The sequence below is a fragment of the Oxyura jamaicensis genome, chromosome 7, assembly GCF_011077185.1.
Source record: "Oxyura jamaicensis isolate SHBP4307 breed ruddy duck chromosome 7, BPBGC_Ojam_1.0, whole genome shotgun sequence".
NCBI classification, from domain to species: domain Eukaryota; kingdom Metazoa; phylum Chordata; class Aves; order Anseriformes; family Anatidae; genus Oxyura; species Oxyura jamaicensis.
The window spans coordinates 1,079,949-1,102,644 of record NC_048899.1 but is presented as its reverse complement, the minus strand read 5'-3'; the positions used below and the strand labels follow the sequence as shown (position 1 = coordinate 1,102,644).

The window sequence follows — 22,696 nt, the reverse complement described above, 5'->3', positions numbered from 1 at the left end:
CTTCTGACTTCAAGGCATGCTTGTGCTTGTACGTGGGCACGCAGTAGAAAAGAGAAGCAGAAAGGCACTGCCTAGGTATTAGCAGGTGGGTAGCTGAGAGCAAGTGGGGATATGTGCTCAGGTATTTCTTTTCCTTCCCCCAGAACGCCATGGTGTCCGTCAAAGAGCTGTGCGGGCTCCCGCCCATTGCGAGCCTGAAGCAGTGCATCCTGACCCTGTCCTCGCGGCTTGTGAGCAGCGAGAACACGCCCTCCGTTACCCTCTGCATGAAGGACATGTTTCCTTACCTAGAGCCTCTGGGGACCATGCCCGACGTGCAGAAAAAGGTCCTGGCTGCATATGACCTGGTAGGTGCTTCCCACTGCTACCTGTGGCCTTCCCCAAGGCTGTGAAAGTGGCAGACTGTTTGCTGGCTTTCATGCACCTTGAAGTTTCTGTTAAGTGAACGGATCTCTTCAAACGACTTAAGCTATGCAAAATTGACCTTTTATTGTCCAAAATGCCATACTGGGCTTTTTGTTGTTTATTTTTTTCTTTAAACACAGTTGTGACTAGCACAGGTTGGCACTTGAGGAGGGACTTTTGTTTATAAAAATAGCAACCATTCAACATGTACCAGCGGCTGTTCGTTGTTGTCCTTGAGAAGACACAAGATTTGTGTGTTTCTCTTTGCTTCCCTGCCCTCAGCAGAGGGCAAGGCCATCAGACAGGGAAGCGCAGTGGGGGAGTTCCCAGGCAAAGCTGAGCCATCCCCCTCCTGATGCCTTTTGGCAGCACTGTAATGCCTGTGTTCCTGCTAAACCAAGTAAATGTCACCGTTGGAGTGAACGCAGTTGGAAGAGAAGTTTTAAAATGCTGACTATTTTGTGGGAGGAAGGAAAGGGCAATATGGTACAGCAATACTTGTGAAATTAGATATATGAGCTAAAATAAGTTGAGGCAAATGCTGCTGTGTGCTGAGCACATATATCACAGCCTCTGGCGACTGAGTATCAGCTGCATGCGACTTAGAGCAGCAGTAGTTGCTCTCACGTTGTGCCTCTCCGGTTATTGGACTGCTCCATGACTTCCCATCCTTAGTAGTTGATCCGCATCAACTGATAGAAAGCTGTATAGTTCGGTGAAACGTGACTTAAATATTACACTGTGGCAACTAGACGAAATCACAACGCATGTTCAGTGCGCCAGCCACTATTTCCACATCTTGCGTTTGTAAGGAATGAAATGGCAAGCACCTCTGGGGACATCAAATTGCTTCCAGAGACCCTGAAGTGCTGCGAAGAGTGATTGCATCTTTGACCAGCTATTCTGTGTGCCAAATGCTCTCCTCTCCATCTCAGTTTTTGCTGCTATAACACACTGTGCAAGAGAAAATCAGCTGGGAGGAGGGGGGGAAAGGGGAGGCACTAATGTAATTAAAAGACATACTAAAACACTCTGAGAAAACTTTGCATTCCTTCTGGGTAGTTTATCTTACTTGGAGGTAATAAAGTTGTGGTAGTGAAATACCAGCGGTACCAACACCAGAAGGAGGATTTGGAAGACCAGTCAACTGCCATGTTTTAGATTTTACTTCTTTGTACGGAGTTGTTACATGGTGTGATGTTTGTTCCAAAGAGCAAATACCACAAAGCTAGGACGTTTTTCTGTATTTGGAGGCCTGGTTGTGGAGATTTAACAAAATGAATGTGTCACCTCTTAACTTTGTAATTATGTACCAAAGAGTTTACATGGGACATTTCAAGGCCTCCTTCTGCTTTATAAAAAGCTTTTCAGTTTTGAATAGGTGAAAGACCTCTTTCAGATGCAGATAAAAACACTTTTACAACTGCTGTTAGATGGTTGCTTTCACGTGTGTCTCTGATGGAGGAAGATATAGCTCTAATGTCAGGATACAGCACAAGGGCTTCAAAATTAGAGTGAAGAGAAAGAGAAGGGAATTCTTCCATGCCTGTATAAAGGCTGATATGAGATGCAATCCTGGTTAATGAGAACGTATTGCTTTAAAATATTGTTATTCATGTTGTCTGGCTTGGCCTGCATCTTATTTTTCTACAGCTATTTGCTTCTGAAAAAGCAAAAGCCAGATTTAATGAGTGTTTTTGCTTTATCTTGGATATTTTCTTTTTCAGACAATGTCAGCAGCAGAAGATTGAAATCTGTCTTTCGTCTATTAAAAAAACATTAAAAAAAAAGTTGCTGTCAATTTTAACATTGAGATAGGACTCTTGCTATAGTATTTGTAGTGACTTGGTATAATCCAGGGTGTATTTCTTTTGTAAGGAAATTGCTGTGATGAAGCTTTTCATGGTCAGTTTGAGTGAGAGGTTAAATCAGGCAGGCAGCATGAGATTCACCTGGCTTGGTGAGTGTGAGCTAGAGCACGTCAGCGAGCATTGAGGAAGATGTGAGGACAGAAAGAGAAAGGAAGAGTTTAACAGAAAGGGGGATTTTTGTTGTTGTTCTTTTGTTATCCAGGAAGAAATGCTTGGTAGCAGTGCGAATGAGGACACAAAGAGATGTTGGTAGAAAGCAATATAAAATATTTTAGGTATGGTTAAAACAAACAAACGAAGAGGATCTACTGAAATTTGGCTTTTCAAGTTGTTGATAAGCATGGCTTCAAGGAACTGGATCTACAATTGCTTGCATGTCTTCAACTCCCCGGAATGTCTGTTCAACCCAAAGCACGTTTTGGGTGAACAGGCCTGAAAGCAATTTCAAATACATTTAATATAAAGTATTGATGTTGGCCTCTCTCTTGTATGAATGGTTGTACTTCATTTCTGTTACAGTATGGTGGAGAAAAGTTTGCCCTTAAATCTCGCAGTGGAAAGCTGTTGGCTGCAGGTGTGCCTTGCTCAGAGGTCTGAGGGCCAAGTAGCTTGGGGCCAGCATCTGTCCCTCCCCGCCTCAGAAAGCATCACACATTTGAAACAATTGAAAGAGTCTGCTCTGAAAGTCATCTCTGATAAAACAGCCCTAACATGCTGATTTTTTCCCCCTACTGGAAATTGCCAACTGACCATATCTTTTTTTTTTTTTTTTTCCCCCAAAGAAAACACAGACTCTGTCAGTGTGTTTAATGGGGCATGGGCAGTTCTGACAGCCTGGGCAAATGGAGGTGCAACTACTCAGAGACCTGCCACAGCCATCCTGAAAACAATTAGCTGTCTGTTCCCTTGTGTTCAGCCTTTGTCAGCAGGCGATAGACAAAGATCGTTTTGTGCAGTTTTTTGTTTGTTTGTTGTTTTTTTTCCCAGGGTAATTAGTTTTACCATTGTGTTCTGCCTTAAATATTTCCTTTTCAGAGAGGCCCTATTAGAATAAAATTTAATGTGCTTTGTTTAGGGAACTGAAATGATTTTTTCAAGGCTCTATTTTTTGTTCTTCTGGTTATGTTGCAGCGGTTTTGTGGAACTCAGCTACTGCTGTGTCTTGTGGAGGAGGCTTCGGTGATGATACCGGGTTGTAAGGGAGTTCCTGCAGAGAACAGGGAGTGGAAGCACTTGAAAATAAGATGGAGCGTGGGCAATACACAGAAAACATTCTTGGAAAATACGCGAACTACCAGAAACATGGTTTAGAACAGTTTATTTCAACTTGCATACAGTTTTGGTTATTATCATACATAGTGTAGCATATAATGAATTGATTCCAATGCTGTCATCCATTCCCACATACATCCGAGGGTAGTGCAGCATGCCATCTGCAGAGCTGCTCTTCAGACCTTTCCTCTCCACCAGGAAAGGACTCTTCTCCTTTGGCTCCACATCACCTGTGGCCAGGCACTGGAAGAAGCTCACTCAGGTGGGGGCAGCTCATGGGGTGCAACTTATAACCTGCCAAACTGGTGCCAGTATTCAGTGATCATGCGGGGGGGCGGGAACGAAAAGAAAAAAGGAGCTGTCAGTGTGAAGAAAAGGGATAGGGCCCAGCTGCACGTGACAGATGGCAGAATTATTCACTGCAAACACTTATCTTGTGAAGTTAGATTTTTTTTTGGTGGAGATTTTTTCATGGACAGATTGTGGTTTCTTATCACAGTATATTCATTTGCTGATGCAAGTGTGTGTGAACTCAGAGACACTTGTGCAGTTTCCTTTTCAGTTATTGGTTCAGCATTATTTTTCCTCTGAGGTGAAACGATTGAATCATTTGAAAATCAAAAGTAACAAACAAGTGATAATAAATGTTTCTGTTGTTACCTGTTCTTCTGGCTCTTGTGCACGTAGAATTTTTTCTAGAAAAATGAAAGCCTCTTTACAGGGACTGATTGTGATTATTTTGTACCAGGTAAGGAAGGGCAGCACGTCTGCTGGTACAGTTGAGGGAAGGCAAGTTGGAGTTAACCTCTCGGCTAATGTGGAGATGGACTGGGGATTTTTGAGCAGTGAAATGGTATCTGTCACACTGTTGTAGACACCGAGGTATTTAATGACAGTGGTATTTTGACACAGGGATTGGTCCATGCATGCTAGCAGAAGTCTGCAGAGGTGTGTACAGAGAGAACCTGACCTGCTCTTCTGTCTGCTTTTCTTTCAGATTCAGTCCTTGTCTTGATGCAGGCATGACAGTTATTTATTCTCAGAGAGGAAGCCCATTTTCCCAGTTTATGTAAATACAAAATGACTAAATAGATTTTTGGTGAGCTTTTCCACTGAAATCCCTATTTCAGCTGGGACAGTGTCATCCCCAAAGGGCCATTTTTCACAATTCTCTGAACAGCTGAAAACAAGGGATATTGCAGAGCATAATGCTCACTGCCAAGAAAGTGTCATAATGCACTGACGTCAAACACAGTCCGGTACATGGACACTGAATTCATAGCTGTCTTAAAGAGCTTTCTATCCAAAATTGGACATAGACTGGGAAAGCAATTATCCTTTTTCTTTCTCATTTTCTTGTAATTCTCTCTCTTTTCCCACCACTCTCTCAATTTCTCTCTGAGAGCCGCATCCAATAGACCCTTCTAAAATAGGAAAATGGTCAGATCAGAACTTTTCTTACAGAATGGGATTCCAGTTGGGTGCTTTAGATGGCCTGTTTTAGCACAAGCATGTTGAAAGCTGCCCCCTTCCCCTGTTCCTCCACTGTTCCTGTTGTTTTGTAGAGAACTGGTATTCATGCACGAGGTCACATTCTGCAATGCTCTGACACCATATTTCCCCAGAAATACTTGGAAGCAAAACCATAAAATTAGAGCTTAAAGTGAATTTTTCTTTTGCAGTTTATGTGGCTAAGGTGTTTCAGAGATTTCCGGCTAATGTAGCCGTCCCTGATAACTGTTCCTCTTACTGGGCTGTTGCAGGTAAAGGCTCAGATACAGAAAACTGGCTTGGAGGGCACTGGGACACCAGCGAGGCTTAGTAGGCGGCCAGCATTCCTTCCCACGTCCTGGCACCACGGGGACATCCTCTTAACAAGACTTGCTGGCACATGATTAATTGTCTGGCAGTTTCATGTCCCAAATGTCTGCAAGAAATGCTTGATGCTAAGGAGGGAATCCTGCTGAAATTTTCATGAGCTCAATTTGCACTTCAGATGTTTTTCCAGTTGGCTGTGTTTCTGTAGCTTTTTTCTTTTACTTTTGGTAGCAATAGAAGCATGATGTGGTTACTCCTTACCAAGACAAAATTATTCATTGTCCAAGGCAGGCATAAGAGACTGGGACAACAGCAAAGAGGAGACACTTCAGAGGGAAGCTCCTATTGGATATATATATATATATAATTTGATGTTTTGTTGGTTTCTGTTCTAAACTTTGGAATATTTATGAGAAGATTCTTTGAACTGTCCTTTCTGTATCATTTATCTCCCCAGCAGGAGCAGGACTTTAATTTGCCACCAGGAGCTTTTCTTGTCTTCTTGTCTTCTCCTTTTATTTTATTTATTTATTTATTTATTTATTGTGCTGATACTCTGCTGTGTTAATTTCCTCTCCCCTTTTAAATTTGTAGAATAGCTTCTAGTAAAAGGTTTCTAGCACAGGAGTTCATTAAAGTAAAAAATAACATTTGTTCATTTTGTACTGATCCTGTGATTAAAATGTCTTTAGTACACACAAGAAATAAGTCTGTTAATTTCTTGTGAACTAAAAAATGACATCTTTAGTGTTAAAAATATTTTATGTTTCACTTAAAAAATATTTATCTTTGTATTAACACTTAACAGGTATGACAAAGTTAAATATAATTCCTTCTGCAAATGTGATTTTAAAGTTGATATTTCAGATTATGTTTGGATGCTTAAATAAGCCAGGTCAGTTATGTTTTCAGCTTGTGGTCTGTTCTCCCTCTTGGTTCTCATGCCCTGTCTGTTAGGGAGCTCCTGGGTTTGTGCCAGCTCCTGCTTCCCGTGCTGTTGTGAGAAACCTGCATGACTGTAACAGGGTGCTTCAGGTGGATTGAGGTGAATTAAGTTTAAGATTCTTGTTTTCGGCCGTTCATAAGAACATTTCAATTAAAAGAGCTAACTTGCAGAACAAAGCTAACACATGCAGATGAGGGTTTGTGTTCCTCACCCCCATTAGCTCCTTAAACGTGACACCTACTTCAGGGATCTGTGCCACGTGCATCCTCTGTCAGGCTGAACAACCCCTTCTTTGCCGTGCAGTGGAAGAGCATTTCTTGCGCTGCAGCCCCTACAGTCGAGTCAGCAGCTCCGGGACGTGTGCAGTCCTGGTGGCCCCGCTCCATGGAGATGTGGCAGGGCTCATGACGGAGGAGCACGGCCATCCTTTGCTCCCGGAGGGCTCTGCCTCCAGTGCAGCTACCAAGCGCAGAAGGGCCCCGCACACTCTCTGTGGGTCCCCTGTCCATCAGGAGGCAGAGCCCGGTTCTGAAACGAGTGGGATCCCAAATGGCATTGAGCTGTGCGCCAAATAGCGCTCAGAGGATCCCAAATGGCACTGAGGTGCGCAGCAAATAGCAGTCAGACCAAGTGGTGACTCAGGGTGTGTAACTCGCTCCCCAAGTTTCATGGTAATGTGGATGCTGAGGGAGTTCTGTTCTCGTGCCTTGAGTAAAGCTTCTGTTTTTATGCTCTTCCCTTCTGCGTCTGTTTTAAAGTCTGTTAAAGGTAGTTTTTCCCATTCACCCTATTCCTCGTGCTTACTTTAATAGGTGTACACTGCTGGTCAGCAAAGTAGTTTTATAAGTCCCTATAGCAAAATCAGGTTTTTGTCTGGCTTCACTCTTATTTTTGTCCTTTTTCTCCTTGTAGTTATTTTAAACACATCACTCTCAAAATTAATCTTTCCAACATGGGAAACAGGAACTGTCCTAGCTGCAAGTGGACCCAGATATAGCATCCATCCTTTAAAGGTTGCTTTTCGTACATGTTTCTGTGTGGTTAATCCCTTGCCTTAGCAGAGTGAAGATGAATGGAAATTCAGGCTGCAAAGAGTGCTCATTCTTCGCATCTGAGACGTGTTGCTGGATTTCATAATATTGCTGGCAAGACTGGGCTTGAAAATCTGGGACTGTTGTGTGAATTATGGGGTTACCTTCCCAGAGGAAAATCTCACAGCCCTCCCTGTTGTGTTTAGAGCTTCTGGTTCTTGTTTTGGCACCACAAATAGAAGTAGGTGACATCCACAAGCAGGGCTTTGGATTTGATGCCAACTGGACAAGCTGGGAGCATTCAGGCTGGGAGATGGAGGAGTCACTTGAGAACTGGTGCCAAAAAAAAAACACACCAACCCTGTGTATCTAGATGCCGTATCACAGGGCTGTGTGCTGGCGCTGTTGACATGATCAGAGCCATGGTAGCTACATCTCCCAGGGGCTGATAGTAGGGCCCAAGTGGAGGTGCCTGTAGCCAGCGTGCTGCATCTGTGGACAGCATCCTCTGCTGCAGCTGGGAAACCTGCTGAAACTACTGTCTGCTCTCCAGTGTCCAGCACGAGGGGCCACGGGGTGCCAGCTGAGGCTGTCACCTGCTTTCACCTGTGCCAGGCTGAGCAGTGACCAACTGTTAGCATTAATTCCAGTATGCAGTTACCAGGAACAGCTTCTTAGCTGGTCCTTACAATGAGGACCTAACTTAGTAAATATCCCGCGAGGATATTTACCTCACGTGCAAGTGAAAACATAAGAGGGGAAGGGGGAGGGAGTAGATTTTTAATTAGTGTTTGACTGTTTGTTGAGGGTTGTATCAGTTGTATTCCCAGGATTTGAAGAACATCTACTGTGACAGGCTTAAAGAAACAAACAAACAAAAAAAAACCAAAGCTCCGTGCTATAATTTTATTCTTGGAAAGCAGTTACTTGCCTGTCGTACTCTTACCTGCATGAATCCGTCTCTGATTCTTCAGAGTGAACATCTTTGCTTCATCCACACCAACTTGTCATTACAGTCCTTAACAGTGGAGCTAGGAAGTGTGATCTCAGGCCAGTTAAAAATGTGCACCTGATTCTTGATGGTAGCAGAGTCTGGCCTGTAATGCAGAAGTACTGGGTCCTGCGTGCAGTGTTACCACACCTGGGAAAGACACCATAGGCCTGCCAAAGTCTTGTACAATAGTAGACCCAGGATGTTTTATTTCTTCCTAATGCATACGTCCTAAAGAAACCTCTGAGAACAAATACCCGGTGGTGAAATAAAGGCATCGTTTAACCCCAGATACTGAGCCACAAGACTCTGAAATAACTCTCTGGATTTATCATGGGGCAAAAGCAGCTTATTTTTGTCAAGAGTGCTGCTGTGTGAGAAGATATGAGAAGCTTTAATTCTGCTGTATGATCTGGTTTTAATTGTTCTTGCTGAGGGGAGAGCAATGAGACTTTGATGTCAGCATCAAAGGAGTGGAGGGCTGCTCTACCTGCTCTGCAGTAAAGGAAAATTGACATCCTGTTGCTACTTCTCTCTTAAAAGCAAATGTAATACCTTCATGTTTGATAATCCAAAGACAACTGCACCAGAAGCTCCTGGGAGTGAGTCCAGTAGTTGGAAGAAGACGTGGTCAAACTCATTTGTACCAAATTGCACGTAAAACTCACGATTTTCAAACTTGGTTTGTGTGTGTGTGGCATAAATGTGACTCCCGTAAATCAAGTTTTATACTTTGGAGATCTGAGCACGTGACAGCCAGGCACTTTGGCTCCATGGGTCAGCTCCCTGGTGCTGCTGCGTGGCACAGACCCATGCCCCGGTGGTGGGCAGGCCTTGGGGGTGATGGGGATGTGAGGCATGGAGGAGCCATCAGGGCCTGGCTGGACAGGGTGGCAGGGGAGCTGCCTGCAGGCACCGTGTCTGTGTGCCGCGAGACCACCTTCCACCTCTGCCTGCCTCTGTAGTGACTTGCTGCTGGGGGGTTCTCACTCCCTGTGCTGTTCAGACCAGCTGCAGAACTTTTAGCTGGCAGCCGAACAGCTCCTTTGACACAAAATGACTACATGCTGCAGCACGGAAAAGCCAGAGGCTGGGTAGAAATTGTCATTTCTTTCTAGATGTCAAGCAAAAATATCAAAGAGAAGAAATCAACGCGATGCACGAACAAGCAAGTATTAGAGTGAAAGGCCAAGGGTATACGTCTCAGGTATATCCACCAAGCATCTTCTGTTGAAAAATAATTTTACACCCTATCGATGTGTCAGACCTTTTTCTTTCTGCCTGTGAATCTGGTAATGGATTTTATTTTTTTCATGTTCTTGTTTAGGTCAAAGTAAAGGCGTAGGTATTTTTTATTAAATTAAGCCGATCTTAATAGCTTTGATTAGTGACAGAGATGGCAGAAGCAGCAAAATTTGGATCTGCATTTCTCCAGAATTTGGAAGTTTGGGTGTGACGTGTGGAAATGTCTCCTCCCTTGTATCTAATTAAAACAATAAGAAGTGCTAATATGTTAGCTTAGTGTTAGCTTAGTAATTTTATACCGTCTTCCACCAAAATTGTTGCGATTGACTGGTTGTGTTTTCATACTTAGTACATTTGAAAGTAGGAATGCTTTTAACAGTTGTCACATTTTGGCAAAGCTTTCAGATGGTGGCTTCTGTAATTTCGGGATGTAAAATTAGGCAGTACTCGGTTTGCTTCATTTCTAATTGGCACCTCTTTCATGCTGCCTGGATTTGATTGAGTTTTGCAATGTAGGTCCCAGGAGAGTGAGATTATTCTCAGACATAGTTTGCTATACAGCATGTTCATTCCTTCTGTAACAGATGTATGTGCCGCCTCCTGCAATTTCACAGACTATAGCATTGAAACAATTTGTTTGTTTGTCCGGGCTTCTGCAGGGCTTTGGGAGGATTGTTAACAGCAAAGGAGAAAAGCAGTTGCAAGAAGGGAGGCTCAGGAAACTTGTCACGTAATGGGTATTTTGTCTGTGTTTCTCTTACTGGCATACTCTAGGAAGCCGCATAGACACGGGTCTCTCTGAAACTTGTGAGCATTCTTGGTGAAACTACCTGCCTTTTTTTTTTTTCCCTTTTAAACTTCAGCAGCAGTGTTGAGATGCTGAAAGCTATAGGATTTAGATTAGAATTTCTCCAAAGGGAACCTCAAGAAACACTGAAGCTTTTTGAACCACCATAGTGCATAAAGATGTGCACAGGCTTAAGTATCTCTTGAAATCAGTTCTATTCATGGCTTGGTAACATTTTTGATAGCAACTTATGTTGAGCACTGTATTTATTTCTCCTTGCATTTCAATAAAAGTACTGATTACAAAGGGCTTGGTTTCACATAGCGTGAGTGTTGTTTGTCTACTAACTCTGCTTTCTCCTGAAATCACTTCACATTATTTACAGTGGTGTCTCACTGATGTAAAACAGCTGTTCTTTGGTTTCTGGAACAGAGTTCTTCTGAGCAACTGTCACTTAGCCTGATGTAGATCTAGGGGACGTGATATGAAGCAATGATCCAATTGTTATAGTGCTGTTTGCAGAACAGAGCTCTTCTTGAGTTTTACCCTTGTTGTACCATTCTGTGGACGAGATGTTGCAGGAAACCATAGTAATGAAGTTGTTTTCTGTTTGTTTTCTGACAGATGATTCAAGAGAGCAAGGTTCTTATCGAGACGGCAGACATCATTCATGACAAGATCGTTCAGTGTCAGAAAGCAGGTAATTCTCCTCTAATGTGCAGTTCTGGATAGGAGATGGGAAACAACGTGCCATCATTTTCTTAGTTTGCGACTTGAGCAGGATCTTTCACCTGGTGTTTAAGTGAGTATCATGGTCTTTCCGTAGATCTCCTGAAGGCTCATCCCCCAGCAGCAGTGGAGGTGTAATATCAGGGAGAAATCCTCAGTTTTCACCTCAAGTATATCTCTCCATCTGCTTTACAGCTCTGAAATGTCTGACAGCATTTAAATGAGTCAAATGAACTAGAAAGGAATTCAATTAAAATGAGGGAGTGAGAAGGTTTGCTGCCTTTACTGAGCTCTGTTCTCTGCCATAGTTATTGCCTTAAACACTAAGGCTTTGAAACCTACAGAACCAAGCTGTCTTGCCTATGTTTATTTAATTTTGCATTTTAGGTTTGATTTTGAGCTTGGAAACTTGCACCAATATAATCCCATCATGTTACAACGAATCTGTGTGGCTATGCATTATGTATGTTAGTTACATGGGTGCAAATAGGTGTAAGTAGACTTAGAGCAGATCATATTTTGCTGGTGTATGATATTGGATGTCTCTGCCTGAATTAGTGCTGTCTTGTGTGCATCAGTAGAAAGGGAGGAGATGATTTCAGAAGTGGCTGTCTGTATGCTGTCTGCTCTGCCACGGGTTCACACTCCTTTTTCAGGATGGTCAGAATGACCAAAGTGTCTGCGATTCACAGTTCAGCTTACTCATGCAAACCCTCTTCATCACTTGTTCAGGACAGTAAGCCAGACTCCAAACTAGGACATTTCCTGTAGTTTCTGCTGGTACACAGAAATAAACCCTGCTTGAGAGATAAGAGTCCACATTTGGTGTTAGTAAGATCTTAATCCTCTACAGCTAAATCCGTCAGCTTTCATATATCAAAAACCATGCAGAATAAATCCTTGCAGTGTATTTCTATTACGGGTTTACAATGCTGAAATAAAATCTGTTTTCAGTCTAGTTGTACAGCTGCACCTTTGGTAATCTGCAGCAAGCCTCAAAGGTCAGGAATGCAAACACTTGCTACTGTATTTAATTCCTGATCTCAGAAAAGTCTTCTGGGACCACAACAATCATAAATACTGTTTTATTCCAATAGGCATTTTGGATTTGGCAAGTGACAAGAGGCTACAGCCATTTGTTTCTATTAAGTGTAAATAATGAATGAAACTGACACTTTGCAGTAAATTCCTTAATTCATCTTTTTAATTAGAAGAAACTAGGGAACTGTTTCAGTGATAGCATTTAAGTGATTTTTAATGTGGTACAAGAGCAGGGTGGAACCCAGTCTTTGCTCTTGGAAATTCAGAGCTCTGGAGCCATGGCCAGAGCTGTGGTAGCAAGGGGAGGAGAGGCGAGCACATTTGTCTTTGTGCATTTCGTGGGCCTCATCTTGGGTTGTGCCTTGGCTCCTCCTGTGTATCTGCACAAACAGCATAAATGTCCTCAGCACAAAGCCTTCAACAGGTGCAGAGCGTTTAGGAAATGGGACAGTGACCAGAAAATACAGCACTAATGGTCTTTCTAGCTGCTATAATTTAGAGCAGCACCAAATTATGCAGACCCTCAGGAACATCAACCAGCTCTGTACCCACCCAGCTCTGTGCAAAGAGAGAAGGATCTGTGAAGTCCGTGTGAGCTGGGGGCAGGTGACGTGGGCAGAGAACACAACACAGGACTGTAGAACAGCTCAGGTTGGAAGGGACCTTAAAGATCATCTAGTTCCAACCCCCTGCCATGGACAGGGACGCCACCCACTAGATCAGGCTGCACAGGGCCTCATCCAACCTGGCCTTGAACCCCTCCAGGGAAGGGGCATCCACAGCTTCTCTGGGCAAGAAGCATATCACCAGGCTGATGTCCAAAGTTAAATGCAATTCCTTTCTCCTTCCTTCCCCCAGCAAAAAGAATAATTTCTTTACTCTCTTTACTATTGTATCTCCTTGTACTTGCACTGGTTTCGCTTTGTTAGCCTTAAAATATTTCTGATTGAGAAGAAGGCTGGAGAGAGACACAGTACTCATATAAAACCTTGGGATTTACACAGAGGAAAGGAGCAGGAGAGAGAGGATTGATCCCTCACAGTGCTTGATTGCCGATTAGTTTGTTGCAAATGTTACCCAGGCAAATTGTCCAAAGAACAGTTCAAATGTGGCAAGATGAAGAACTCATAAGTTAAGAGGTGTCAGAGGTACAATTGCCAGTGACATTGTCCTTCACCTCAGCCCAGTCCTACTCCCTTTGGACACGTGTTCCTACCTGACCTCTGCTTCACCGCCCAGCCCGTTTTGGTCCCTGCTCCCTGTGCTACAGGACCCTCTCTGCTCCCCCAAATGACTTCTCAGACTGCTGAGTTTATGGGGGGGGGGAGGGTTCATGTATGGTTTTGGCCCAATGCATTAGCAGGTTGGAGGACTGACCTGCCAGATTTCCAGTTTACAAGTGGGAAAGTGAGATCTGGGAAAGGGGAAAAACAAAGTATGCTACATAAAGGCAGGGCTGCCCAAGTGGAACTGAGCAATGTATTTCTTCAAGTCACTTGGAGGTTTTCTTCCACTTACTCAAGTGAAATTATTTGAGTCAGTTGGCACAAGGCAGCTTGCAGGGGAATCTTTCTTGAGGTGCAGTTGTTTAGACTGTTTTCCAAAGGAGGTGTTGCAGGAACTCTGTTACCTTAGATATGCAAAACTTGTGAGTGAAGTTTTGGAGAATAAACAGTAGATAAACCTTACATTGTGTGAGGTTGAAGGCCCTCAGTGCTTCTCAAGCAGTGGCTCTGCTGCCTCCAGATTCAGTGCAAGGCAGAAGGAAGCCTATTGTCAGTCTTCCAGGAGAGCTTTGGGCAAGCTTACACTGACTGCAAGCTGCCTTGGAGTATCAGAGGGCTGACTCCTTCAGTCACCCTGCTAAAACAGCCCCTCAGTGCTCCATGCAGGTGTTCTCTGTCAGGTGCCGATGGGGGTTTCTTTGATGTAATTTCAATGAAGCCTGAACTTGTGAGTGACATTTGCCTTAAAACAACAGGGGAGGGAGAGCTATGAAACAACTGGAGATTGAACTTGGTTTGTTCAGCTGGGATGGGCTTCAGATATTTTGGAATGATTTAGGGCCAATTTGGCCTTTGTAAGGTACAAATTAAGGGAACACAACCAGCTCTCTCTCCGATTTGTCTTTTCATCCACAGCAGCCTTGGAGAAATGTTTGCATACATTGTGCAAATCTCACAGAACTGGTGAGCTAATTGGGCTCATTAAAGTTTTTAATCTGCTCCCAGATTCTCAAGTTCTTGTGTCCAGCAAAGGATTTGCAGACATTTGCTACAGAAACTAGCAACGAAATGTTGCCAGTTCCCAAGTCTGTGGTTGGAAGTCTCAGTTCCACAGGCTGTAGGAATAGCAATCTTGTGATTAGCAGTGTGCATTAAAGAAATAATCTGTCATTGTGGAGTACAAGGGTTTTTCTATATGACTGTGATTAAGACTAATGAGGAGTTGTGCACTTGAGTCTGTATTTGCCGTGCTGCACAGGTACCTGTCCTGTCTGCCAGACTGCCTCCCAAGGTACATCTATTGAAGGACAGTGAGAAGTGATTGCCTTTTGTCATGATACTTCCAGCAAAGCAGACTGCAATCAGAAGCACTCGGGGGTGTTTGTGTGGGGAACAGGCACGTGCCTGTGTAGGACCCCGGCACTGGAAAGGAGAGTTAAATACACAATTGGAGGCAGAGCTGCAGGGCTGCACATAACACTTCTATTTGGGAGATGCTCTCCAGGGTGGGATCATGACAGGGAAAAGGGGGGAACACAGAAAGAGGATGTAGGAAATATCAGCCTCAAGGGTGAAAGTGCTCACTGAACATTTTACGGGGGTAATCAATCATACAGAGGGTGATGTAGTGATCTGTTTTTTAGGGATGGAATTCCATGAAGAGCTCCATAACCTCGGCACAAAGGAAGGCTTGAAAGGAAGAAAATTAAGCAAAGCCATTGAAAGCTTTGCATGGAATATCACAGTGCTGAAGGTAAGCACAGAAAGCACCACCTGGTGTCTCCTATTAACTTTATAAGCACATCCTTGCTCTTTTTAGCTTATCTCTTGGTACTGTGTTATTAACACTGGAGACACATTTTGTTTAAATGGGATGTATAAATTACTCCCCAATTATTAAGATTTATCAAATACATCTAATTACAACTGTGGTTTGGAAGCTGTGGAAGGGAATTTATCTAAGCCTGCACAAAAGAGGAAGGATAGCTCATTAGTTTGTATGCTCAGAGACCTGGTCTCAGTTGCCTGTTCTGTTTCACACAGAATGTGTGAATGTGACCTGTCTGAGGTCACTGGGTCTCAGACACTTGATGTGTAGTATGAAGACACGGGAATCTCTTCAGGAAGGAGAGGGGAAGGGGGCAGGCTGTCATGAAAGCACACACAACAAATACTATAGATCCTGCAGGTGTCAGGGGTGTGTTTCAAAAGTGGAGCACCATCTAAATGGCTAAAAGAGCCGCCCTCCATCTTGGTTGCACAGTGACACACTGTCTAGTGAGCACCTCAGTCAGTGGGCTTTAGCTCCTGGTTCAGCTCTCATCAGCCAGAAACTGCCATGACAGCTGGATGTCTGACCTTGCGTAAAGTTGCCCAGGGACAGCCTAAGGTGAAAACAATTGAGGATCTGGTGCAGCCCCAGCAGATGGCAAGGAGAGGACCTGAGCCAAGCATTCAGGTCATTAGCATTCAGGTCACATTTTGTTTCACAGCCTCATTTCCCACCTTGCTCTGATAGATCACACATTGCTCACTGATGTCCCCTTGCTCCCTCCCTGCTGCTTCCTCCCTCCAGCTGCCATTAAGCAGGTTGCCCTCTCTGTGGCCCTCTGTCACCTTCCCTGCACTGGAATCCCAGGGCAGGCCAGCTGATGACAGGGAATTTTTACAAGGTTGCTAATCAAATATACACCAAAACATGATGTGCAACAGCAGTAGCAAAATCAGCAGGAGGTGGCATGCTTTCAGCCTCCTGGAGATGGAAAGAGCACTAACAAAAACAAGTGGGGAATGGAGAGAAACAAAAATGGTTGGGAGAGGCTCTTGGTGGTGGGGAAGGGTTAGAAGAACCGGGGGACATCTGCAGTTCCTTGTGTACTTTGATTCACTGTGAGAGAGGGATGGAAAGAAAGTAACGGAGTCAGCACAGGATCAGTTCATAAGACCTCTGATGAAGAGAAAAGGCAACCAATTCAAACATGATGGAAGAGACTGACCTTTTCGACACAGCATAATTAAGGTGAGTAGTTAGAGGACAAAAAAAAAATGCACTAGGCAGTTCTGTACACTATTCTGAATGCCTGTAGCTGTGTTAGGTAAAATAAATGCTTCATGCTCAGAGTCAACATAAACACAGTCGGGGTTGCTCTAAACTTTTAAATTTTTAGATGCTTGTCAAATGAGAAGTTCAGACCTCTGAGGGTGATCTGTGATTAATGAAGATATGAGTAGGGTATTATAGAAACATTTCCCATGAAAAATATTTGCTGCCTAGCACACACTGCCACAATCAGTATTATGAACATTTAGTCAAGGTCAAAAAATAATTGATGTGTCATTTCTAAGCCACAGCTTCTTGGGGATTTTTTGATTTTTGTTTGTTTTACTTGTATATTGAAATGCCAACAGTGTGTGTTGCAACTATCCTCTGGTACAAAAGCGGATGAAACACCTTTTCCTTCTGACTGAAGTCCAATTCAGCAATGACAGTAGGCAAAGGAGAACCACTTTGTACTTCAGTTGTCTGATATGAGGCAGTTGGTCACCATTCTTTTTTTCTTTTTCCCTCCTCTTCAAGAATACTGTATTTCAGTGACCTTACCCCTAACAAACCTATTGCTGGTTACAACTGCATCTTGCGTTTGGCACTGTCTCTCCCCAGTGTGCTGGTGAGAGCTCCCCAGGAGGTTGTGGTGAGGAGAGATCAGCAACCCTTCCCCACTCGAACCATCGGCGTCCACCGGGTGCCTGGTCTCAGGGTGGTCAGGTTAAACCACAACAGTTGCACATACATGTCACTAGCTGTTGGCATAGCGATGTAAGAAAAGAAAAAAGTGCCTGCAACATTTAGGAAATGCATCGGCTGCTTCACACTGGGTGAGGTGAGAGAAAGGCAAAACAACTCCAGAAGAAAGCTTCTTTGTGTGCTAGGGGTTGTTGGAGGCAGTTACGTCATGCAGTAGTAGTCAGCTTTGCTTGCAAGTTCGTGCAAGGTGCCCATGAGCAATAGCGGGTATTATGTTTTGCTCGTGCCTGCCAGATGATTAATAGTCTTTTCCTGTGCTAATGAAGCAAAAGCATATTTAATGAAGGTATTTATAAATATTCATTGCAGTAGGTAAGTTTTGAATACAAAGAATGGAAACAATAAAAAAAATTGCTTCTGGCAAAATCATTAAACAGTAACAGTGTAAGATTAAAGTATATTTTATAAAAAACATAACTGTGGGCATTCTTCATGTTTAAAAATCCCCTGGGGTACTTTTATGAAGTGCATAATAAGAATGAATCAAAACAATATGCTTTTTTTTTCCCTTAGTTTATATAATGAAATTACATGTTAGCAATACACACCAGAAGGACGAACTATTTGCCAGAACATAAAAATGTTAGTAAGAACAGGGAAGCCACAATTCGGTGACAGTCGAGCAAGTCAACTTTGACACGTATTATTAAAATGGTACATCTTTTTGTGTGTCCCATGTAAAACAGTGTCAGACATCCAGCCAGTAATATTGAGAGGCACAGCGTAATTAAAGTAGACAGAAGAATCATGTTCTTACAGCAAACTTAGTCATTAGGATCCTAAGTGTAGGCTTGCTTTTGTTTTTATTTCCATGCACCTCTGTTTCTGTGCCTCCGTTTTTCTTTCTGTGTTTATGTTCCACTAAAATGCAAATGTGGCAAGAAACATTTTGTTTGCCACCTGAGGCAAGCCCCCATGCTAGGAACCACTCGTTTCATCCTGATGGATGCAGCAAAACCACTCTGTGGGATCTGCTTGGCAAGTAAGCTGAGCAAGGTTCACGTGAGGTTCAGGTTTATTGCTCTCATGTGGACGTGCTTTGTCTGTCCGCAGACATGTCTTCCTGGGCTATCTGTGCTTTGGTGGTATCAGCAGATACCAAGTCCAGTAACAGTGCCACCAAATACTTGGCTGCATGTTGATGGTAAATATCTAGTTAGTATACCTACATACAGACTTATTTATAGACTAAACACGGAAAGACAAAGTGGCATTTACTGCTTTGATCTTCTACTGAAGGAGAAAAAAACCACAGAGGTTTGTGTCTGGTCTTTGCTCTGAAATGCATTCATGTTTCTAAACCCTTCTTGCTGCCCATGATAACACTTTGCTTCTAGTGCCATAAGTGTGTTCTGTGTGATTAGGACTCCCAGCTATTATTGTGTGCTGCTTTTCACACTGCCAGGCTACAAGACATCAAGTGGTTAATTTCAGAGATCGTTTCATCACCTGTCCATCAGTGTATCTGCTAATTAACTTGCATTTAAATTAATGCTGATTAGATGTATAAAGAGAGAGGTTGCTGAATGCAGAAGGCATGCAATTATTAAATTGCAAATGCAATTCACTCTGAGGGAGAAATCTGCACTTTTATGATGTAGTCATCAACAATGTTAGCTCTGGTATAATGTTGTTATGCAGCAAAACTGTGCGTGAATAGTGATTCCGGATGATGATGTCCACAAATGACCTGTTTCTTCATCAGAGTCATTTGTGCCAGCCTTTGGTTGCTTGAGAGATGTGCAGCATCCAGACCTCTCACTTGGGTGGTGGAGACCCAGAACACTCTTGTGATCTTGTCACTCCAAGAACCTTGAGGCTTCTTGGAGTGACTAAAGCCAGATTTCTGAAAGATGTACATACAGATAGGCGTATACTTACCTAGCTTCACCTAATCTGAGCTGAATTTTGCATCACTAAGAAGGTATCAATTTTCTTTAGGAAGAAAAGCCATGTATCTGACAGTGATTATTATGCAAGAACATCCTTGGGCACAATGGCACCATGTAGAGAGATGCTGCTGATCCTTTGGAAGAACTAGGTCCTTTCACAGTCTTAATTTAAAGATCATTATATTACAGTATGGCACTGTTTTTAATGTATACTGTACAGTACTCTAAAGCCATCTGGTAAGTAAGATTTGCTTGTTTCCACATCAGTCCTTTTTTCTGTAGTTAGGCAAGAACACATGATTTTGCTGCTTGGCATGCTACAGAGTGGACTCCAGAGCAGCGCGGCATTTTCATGAGGACATTTCATGTGATTAAACTTGACTGCAACAATATATTCTACCCCATGTCATGCAATTGCTGCCAAAGGATTTGCGTGACATTTTACTCTCCAGACATTAAGCTAGAACCTGGTGAAATCGTGAGCACCTGTAAAGTTGCTGTATTCCACGAACCGTGTATTTCCTTCCCTGGAAGTGTCAGTTAGGCTCCCACCCATGCCTCCCCAAAGTATCCCTCGTATCTGACATTTCTTGTTTTCCCAGCATCTCTCTGTGAACACAGGTGCTCAATCTGTGAAGCTGCAAAAATAGATGCAATGCAAGCCACGGTGGCTTAGCAACAAATTCTGGTGATTTGCTGTCACCTTGTGACAGTGATAGTCCAGCAAGAGCAGTAAGGCAGGAGCAGTTTGAGTGGCATGGAGAGTTCTCACTTGCCTTTCAATGCAGGCCTAGTTGGATTATTCCGTGTCTACTCATCTCTAGATCTCCCTAGATAAATATGTTTTGAATGTGGTTACCCTGAAGGCTCATTTTCCAGAGATGTCTCTGCTGCTGTCTAGTCCCCATGTGGTTTGCATTTCCATTGTTGCTGCAGTTCAGTGTTGTTTCTAACTTTTAAACTTCTCTGGGCTGCATGACCTGGCTGTTTCTGAAGTACCTGATGCATTGCTCAGTCTGGCTCAGCTACAGCTCAGGTTGGCTGAGCCCATCAGACTTCACTGAGACAACAGATTTTGCAAAGGTAGGAGGAAATGTAGAGCTGAGCTAATTATTCATGCAGTTACTAGGTCAGGTTTGTCTTTTACGCATTAACTGAAGGACAAAGAAGGAAAAAAAAATAACATAAAAAGGTTGATGGAGAGGGTGCTAAATAGAAGGTTAAGAAGTCCAGTCAGCATCTGCTTATTCTTGTAAATGCTGGCCTGCTTGACTGGATTCATTTTATTTAACAGTAAAGGGAAAGGTCAGGGAGGACAGAAGTGTTTAGGTTGCTCCTTGTTGAGCATGTGAAGAGCTTGGAAGAATGGCATAGGATGGGAGTGTGGTTCTTTCCTGGTCCTTGTGTGGCCAGAAGATGGTGGCAAGTGTGGTGGAGGCTCCTGGCTGCAGGAGGCTGCCTGTGCCCTGATGCTCAGGATGCCCCTGTTTATAGGGGCTTCATGCCTTTTGGGATGTGTTTGGTGATTTTTCTGGGACCAAGGTGGGGTTTAGAGACCTTTAAATGATACTGAGTTAGAAAATAGAGAAGTAACAGCATGTGATTTCCACACAAAGCTCTTCTGATCAGTGGATTTTGTATATAGACAAACCCAAACCACATAATTATTAGGTGGATCCTTCTTGTACTTCGAGTGCTGTTCTCTGCTGATTAGGTTGGTTACTGCCTCCATGAGCTCTCCCTCATACTGCTCACTAGTTTTTGCCTTTCTTACCCAAGCCTAAAAGTAGAAATGCTCCTGCAGAGCTCATTAAAAGACACTTGGTCTCGGTGGATCTTGTCAGCTGTATGTGGTGATGGAAACTTCTCAAGTTACTTTAACAGTGTGTATCAGGGTAAAACAATTGTAATCCCAGTTTCTCAGCGGTACTAGTTAATCAGCTGGAATATCCTGTTCTTCTGGGCTGTCAGCCAGGCTGCAGGGACATTGCTCCAGGGAGGGTGCAATCTCAGACAAGTACAGCACAGGCTCTCTAGGTACCTCACTGCTCCGTGCAAGCTTTTGAAGACCTAATGCTGTTTCTGACAAGGTGTCTGTTTTCTTGGCCAAGGAAAATTTCAAGACATAAATCAGATTTGGAGCAAATTAAATATTCACGTTTAAAATATATGTGAAGGCCACCCAGGCAATCTTAAATCTGCAAACACCAAATGGTGGCAATTGAAGAGACTAGCAGGGAAAGGGAGAGCACCAACTGCCGGCGTTCACAGCTCTGGCTCCCTTGTGATACTTGAATCTCTCAGGAGCTGTGCTACTGCATGGAGTGCCAGCATGGCTCTCAGTTTGACAAAAAGAAGAGACTTCATCCCATGTTGGTTATTCCTGTTTTTTTTTTTTTTTTTTTTTTTTTTTTTTTGTCCAGTACTGGCATAAGAGGAGTGCTTTGTTAACTGGCAGGAAGCAATGGTCCAGACACTCAGGTCAGGCAAAGTAAGAGCCCATCAAGTATATACAGAACAACAGGAACATTGGGACAAGAGCAGATTAGAGAAGTGAAAGATGGTATGAAATGCCTCTGATGATATCTTGTCTTTGCTCATTTTTCTTGTGTTTGACTAAAGTAAGCCAGAGAGAGATGGCAAGGAATATCACAAGATGCCTTTTATTTCCAGTGATGGGACAAATTGCCAAAAGCTGTGGACATGATGCTGCCACTGGCCGACACAAGGAGCACGTCGCGTTGTGGTGGTGGTGAGAGGCATGGCCAGGAGCTTGTGGGGTCGCTGTGCCTGGTGCTCCTTGTGCCAAGGCTGCCTTGGTGGCACAGGCTTGGAGCCCAGCAGAGGGTTGGCACGCTGAAGTCCTCTGTGTAGAAAGCGGATTTTAGCATCACTTCACAGAGGCTTGTCAAGATGTTTAAATAGCCGTGGTCTGCCAAAATAGATGTCTCATTCTCTTCTGGTGTAGGTTGGCTGCTTGCTGAAGCCCCCTGCTTGATGAGGTCCTGCCTTGGATTCCCCTTGTGCCTCCCTGTCATCACTGTCTTTCCTGGCTCTTCTCCTTGACCCTAAATCCTTGTTCCCTTTGTGTCGCTCTAGCCCTATTCACCATTCTTATTCTGTTCAGTGCATCCCTTCATTTCAATTTTTTTCCATAACCGTAGGCAGTGAAATGACATACATTATCTAAATCACTCTAAAACAGTTGGAGAACTCCATTTAAAGTATAGCGCTGTGTTTATGAAGATATATAAAAAAGAGAGCCAGCAGATAGTACATGGTGCTGCTCACTGCCAAGGTATTTGTTTCACCCGTGTGTCAGGTTCTTCCCCATCCTTGACCTGGACTAGGCTTCTCGTGGCTCTGAAACTGCCCCTGTATGTGACCCAGTTCACGTGAGTTTATCACTCCAGGTCCACACCAACTTCCCCCTGGGGTGGCCGTGTGTGGGAGCTGGCACTGCTCCATGCTGCTGGGGCAGACACAGCCTGCGCCACGGCTGCTCTCGTCTTTGTTCTCCACCAACCTGGAGCTGGTTTTAATACCTAGGTGCAAAGACCAGCTTCTCGCACATTTGTGGGCCATCCTGTGCAAAGACTGCGCAACTGGAAAAGTAATTAATAATGTTCAGGTGAAG

General features: G+C 43.6%; 1 protein-coding gene across 4 annotated transcripts in view; it reads left to right on the top strand.

Annotated features, from left to right (window-relative positions):
* Positions 1-22,696, top strand: part of PLCL1 (phospholipase C like 1 (inactive)) — a 194,217-nt gene that overhangs the window by 156,149 nt on the left and 15,372 nt on the right. For all 4 annotated transcript variants that reach the window (XM_035331590.1, XM_035331592.1, XM_035331591.1 and 1 more), the window contains exons 3-5: positions 144-347; positions 10,991-11,066; positions 15,006-15,115. In XM_035331590.1, the coding sequence (XP_035187481.1) occupies positions 144-347; positions 10,991-11,066; positions 15,006-15,115 (390 nt within the window). The remainder of the gene's footprint in view (positions 1-143; positions 348-10,990; positions 11,067-15,005; positions 15,116-22,696) is intronic.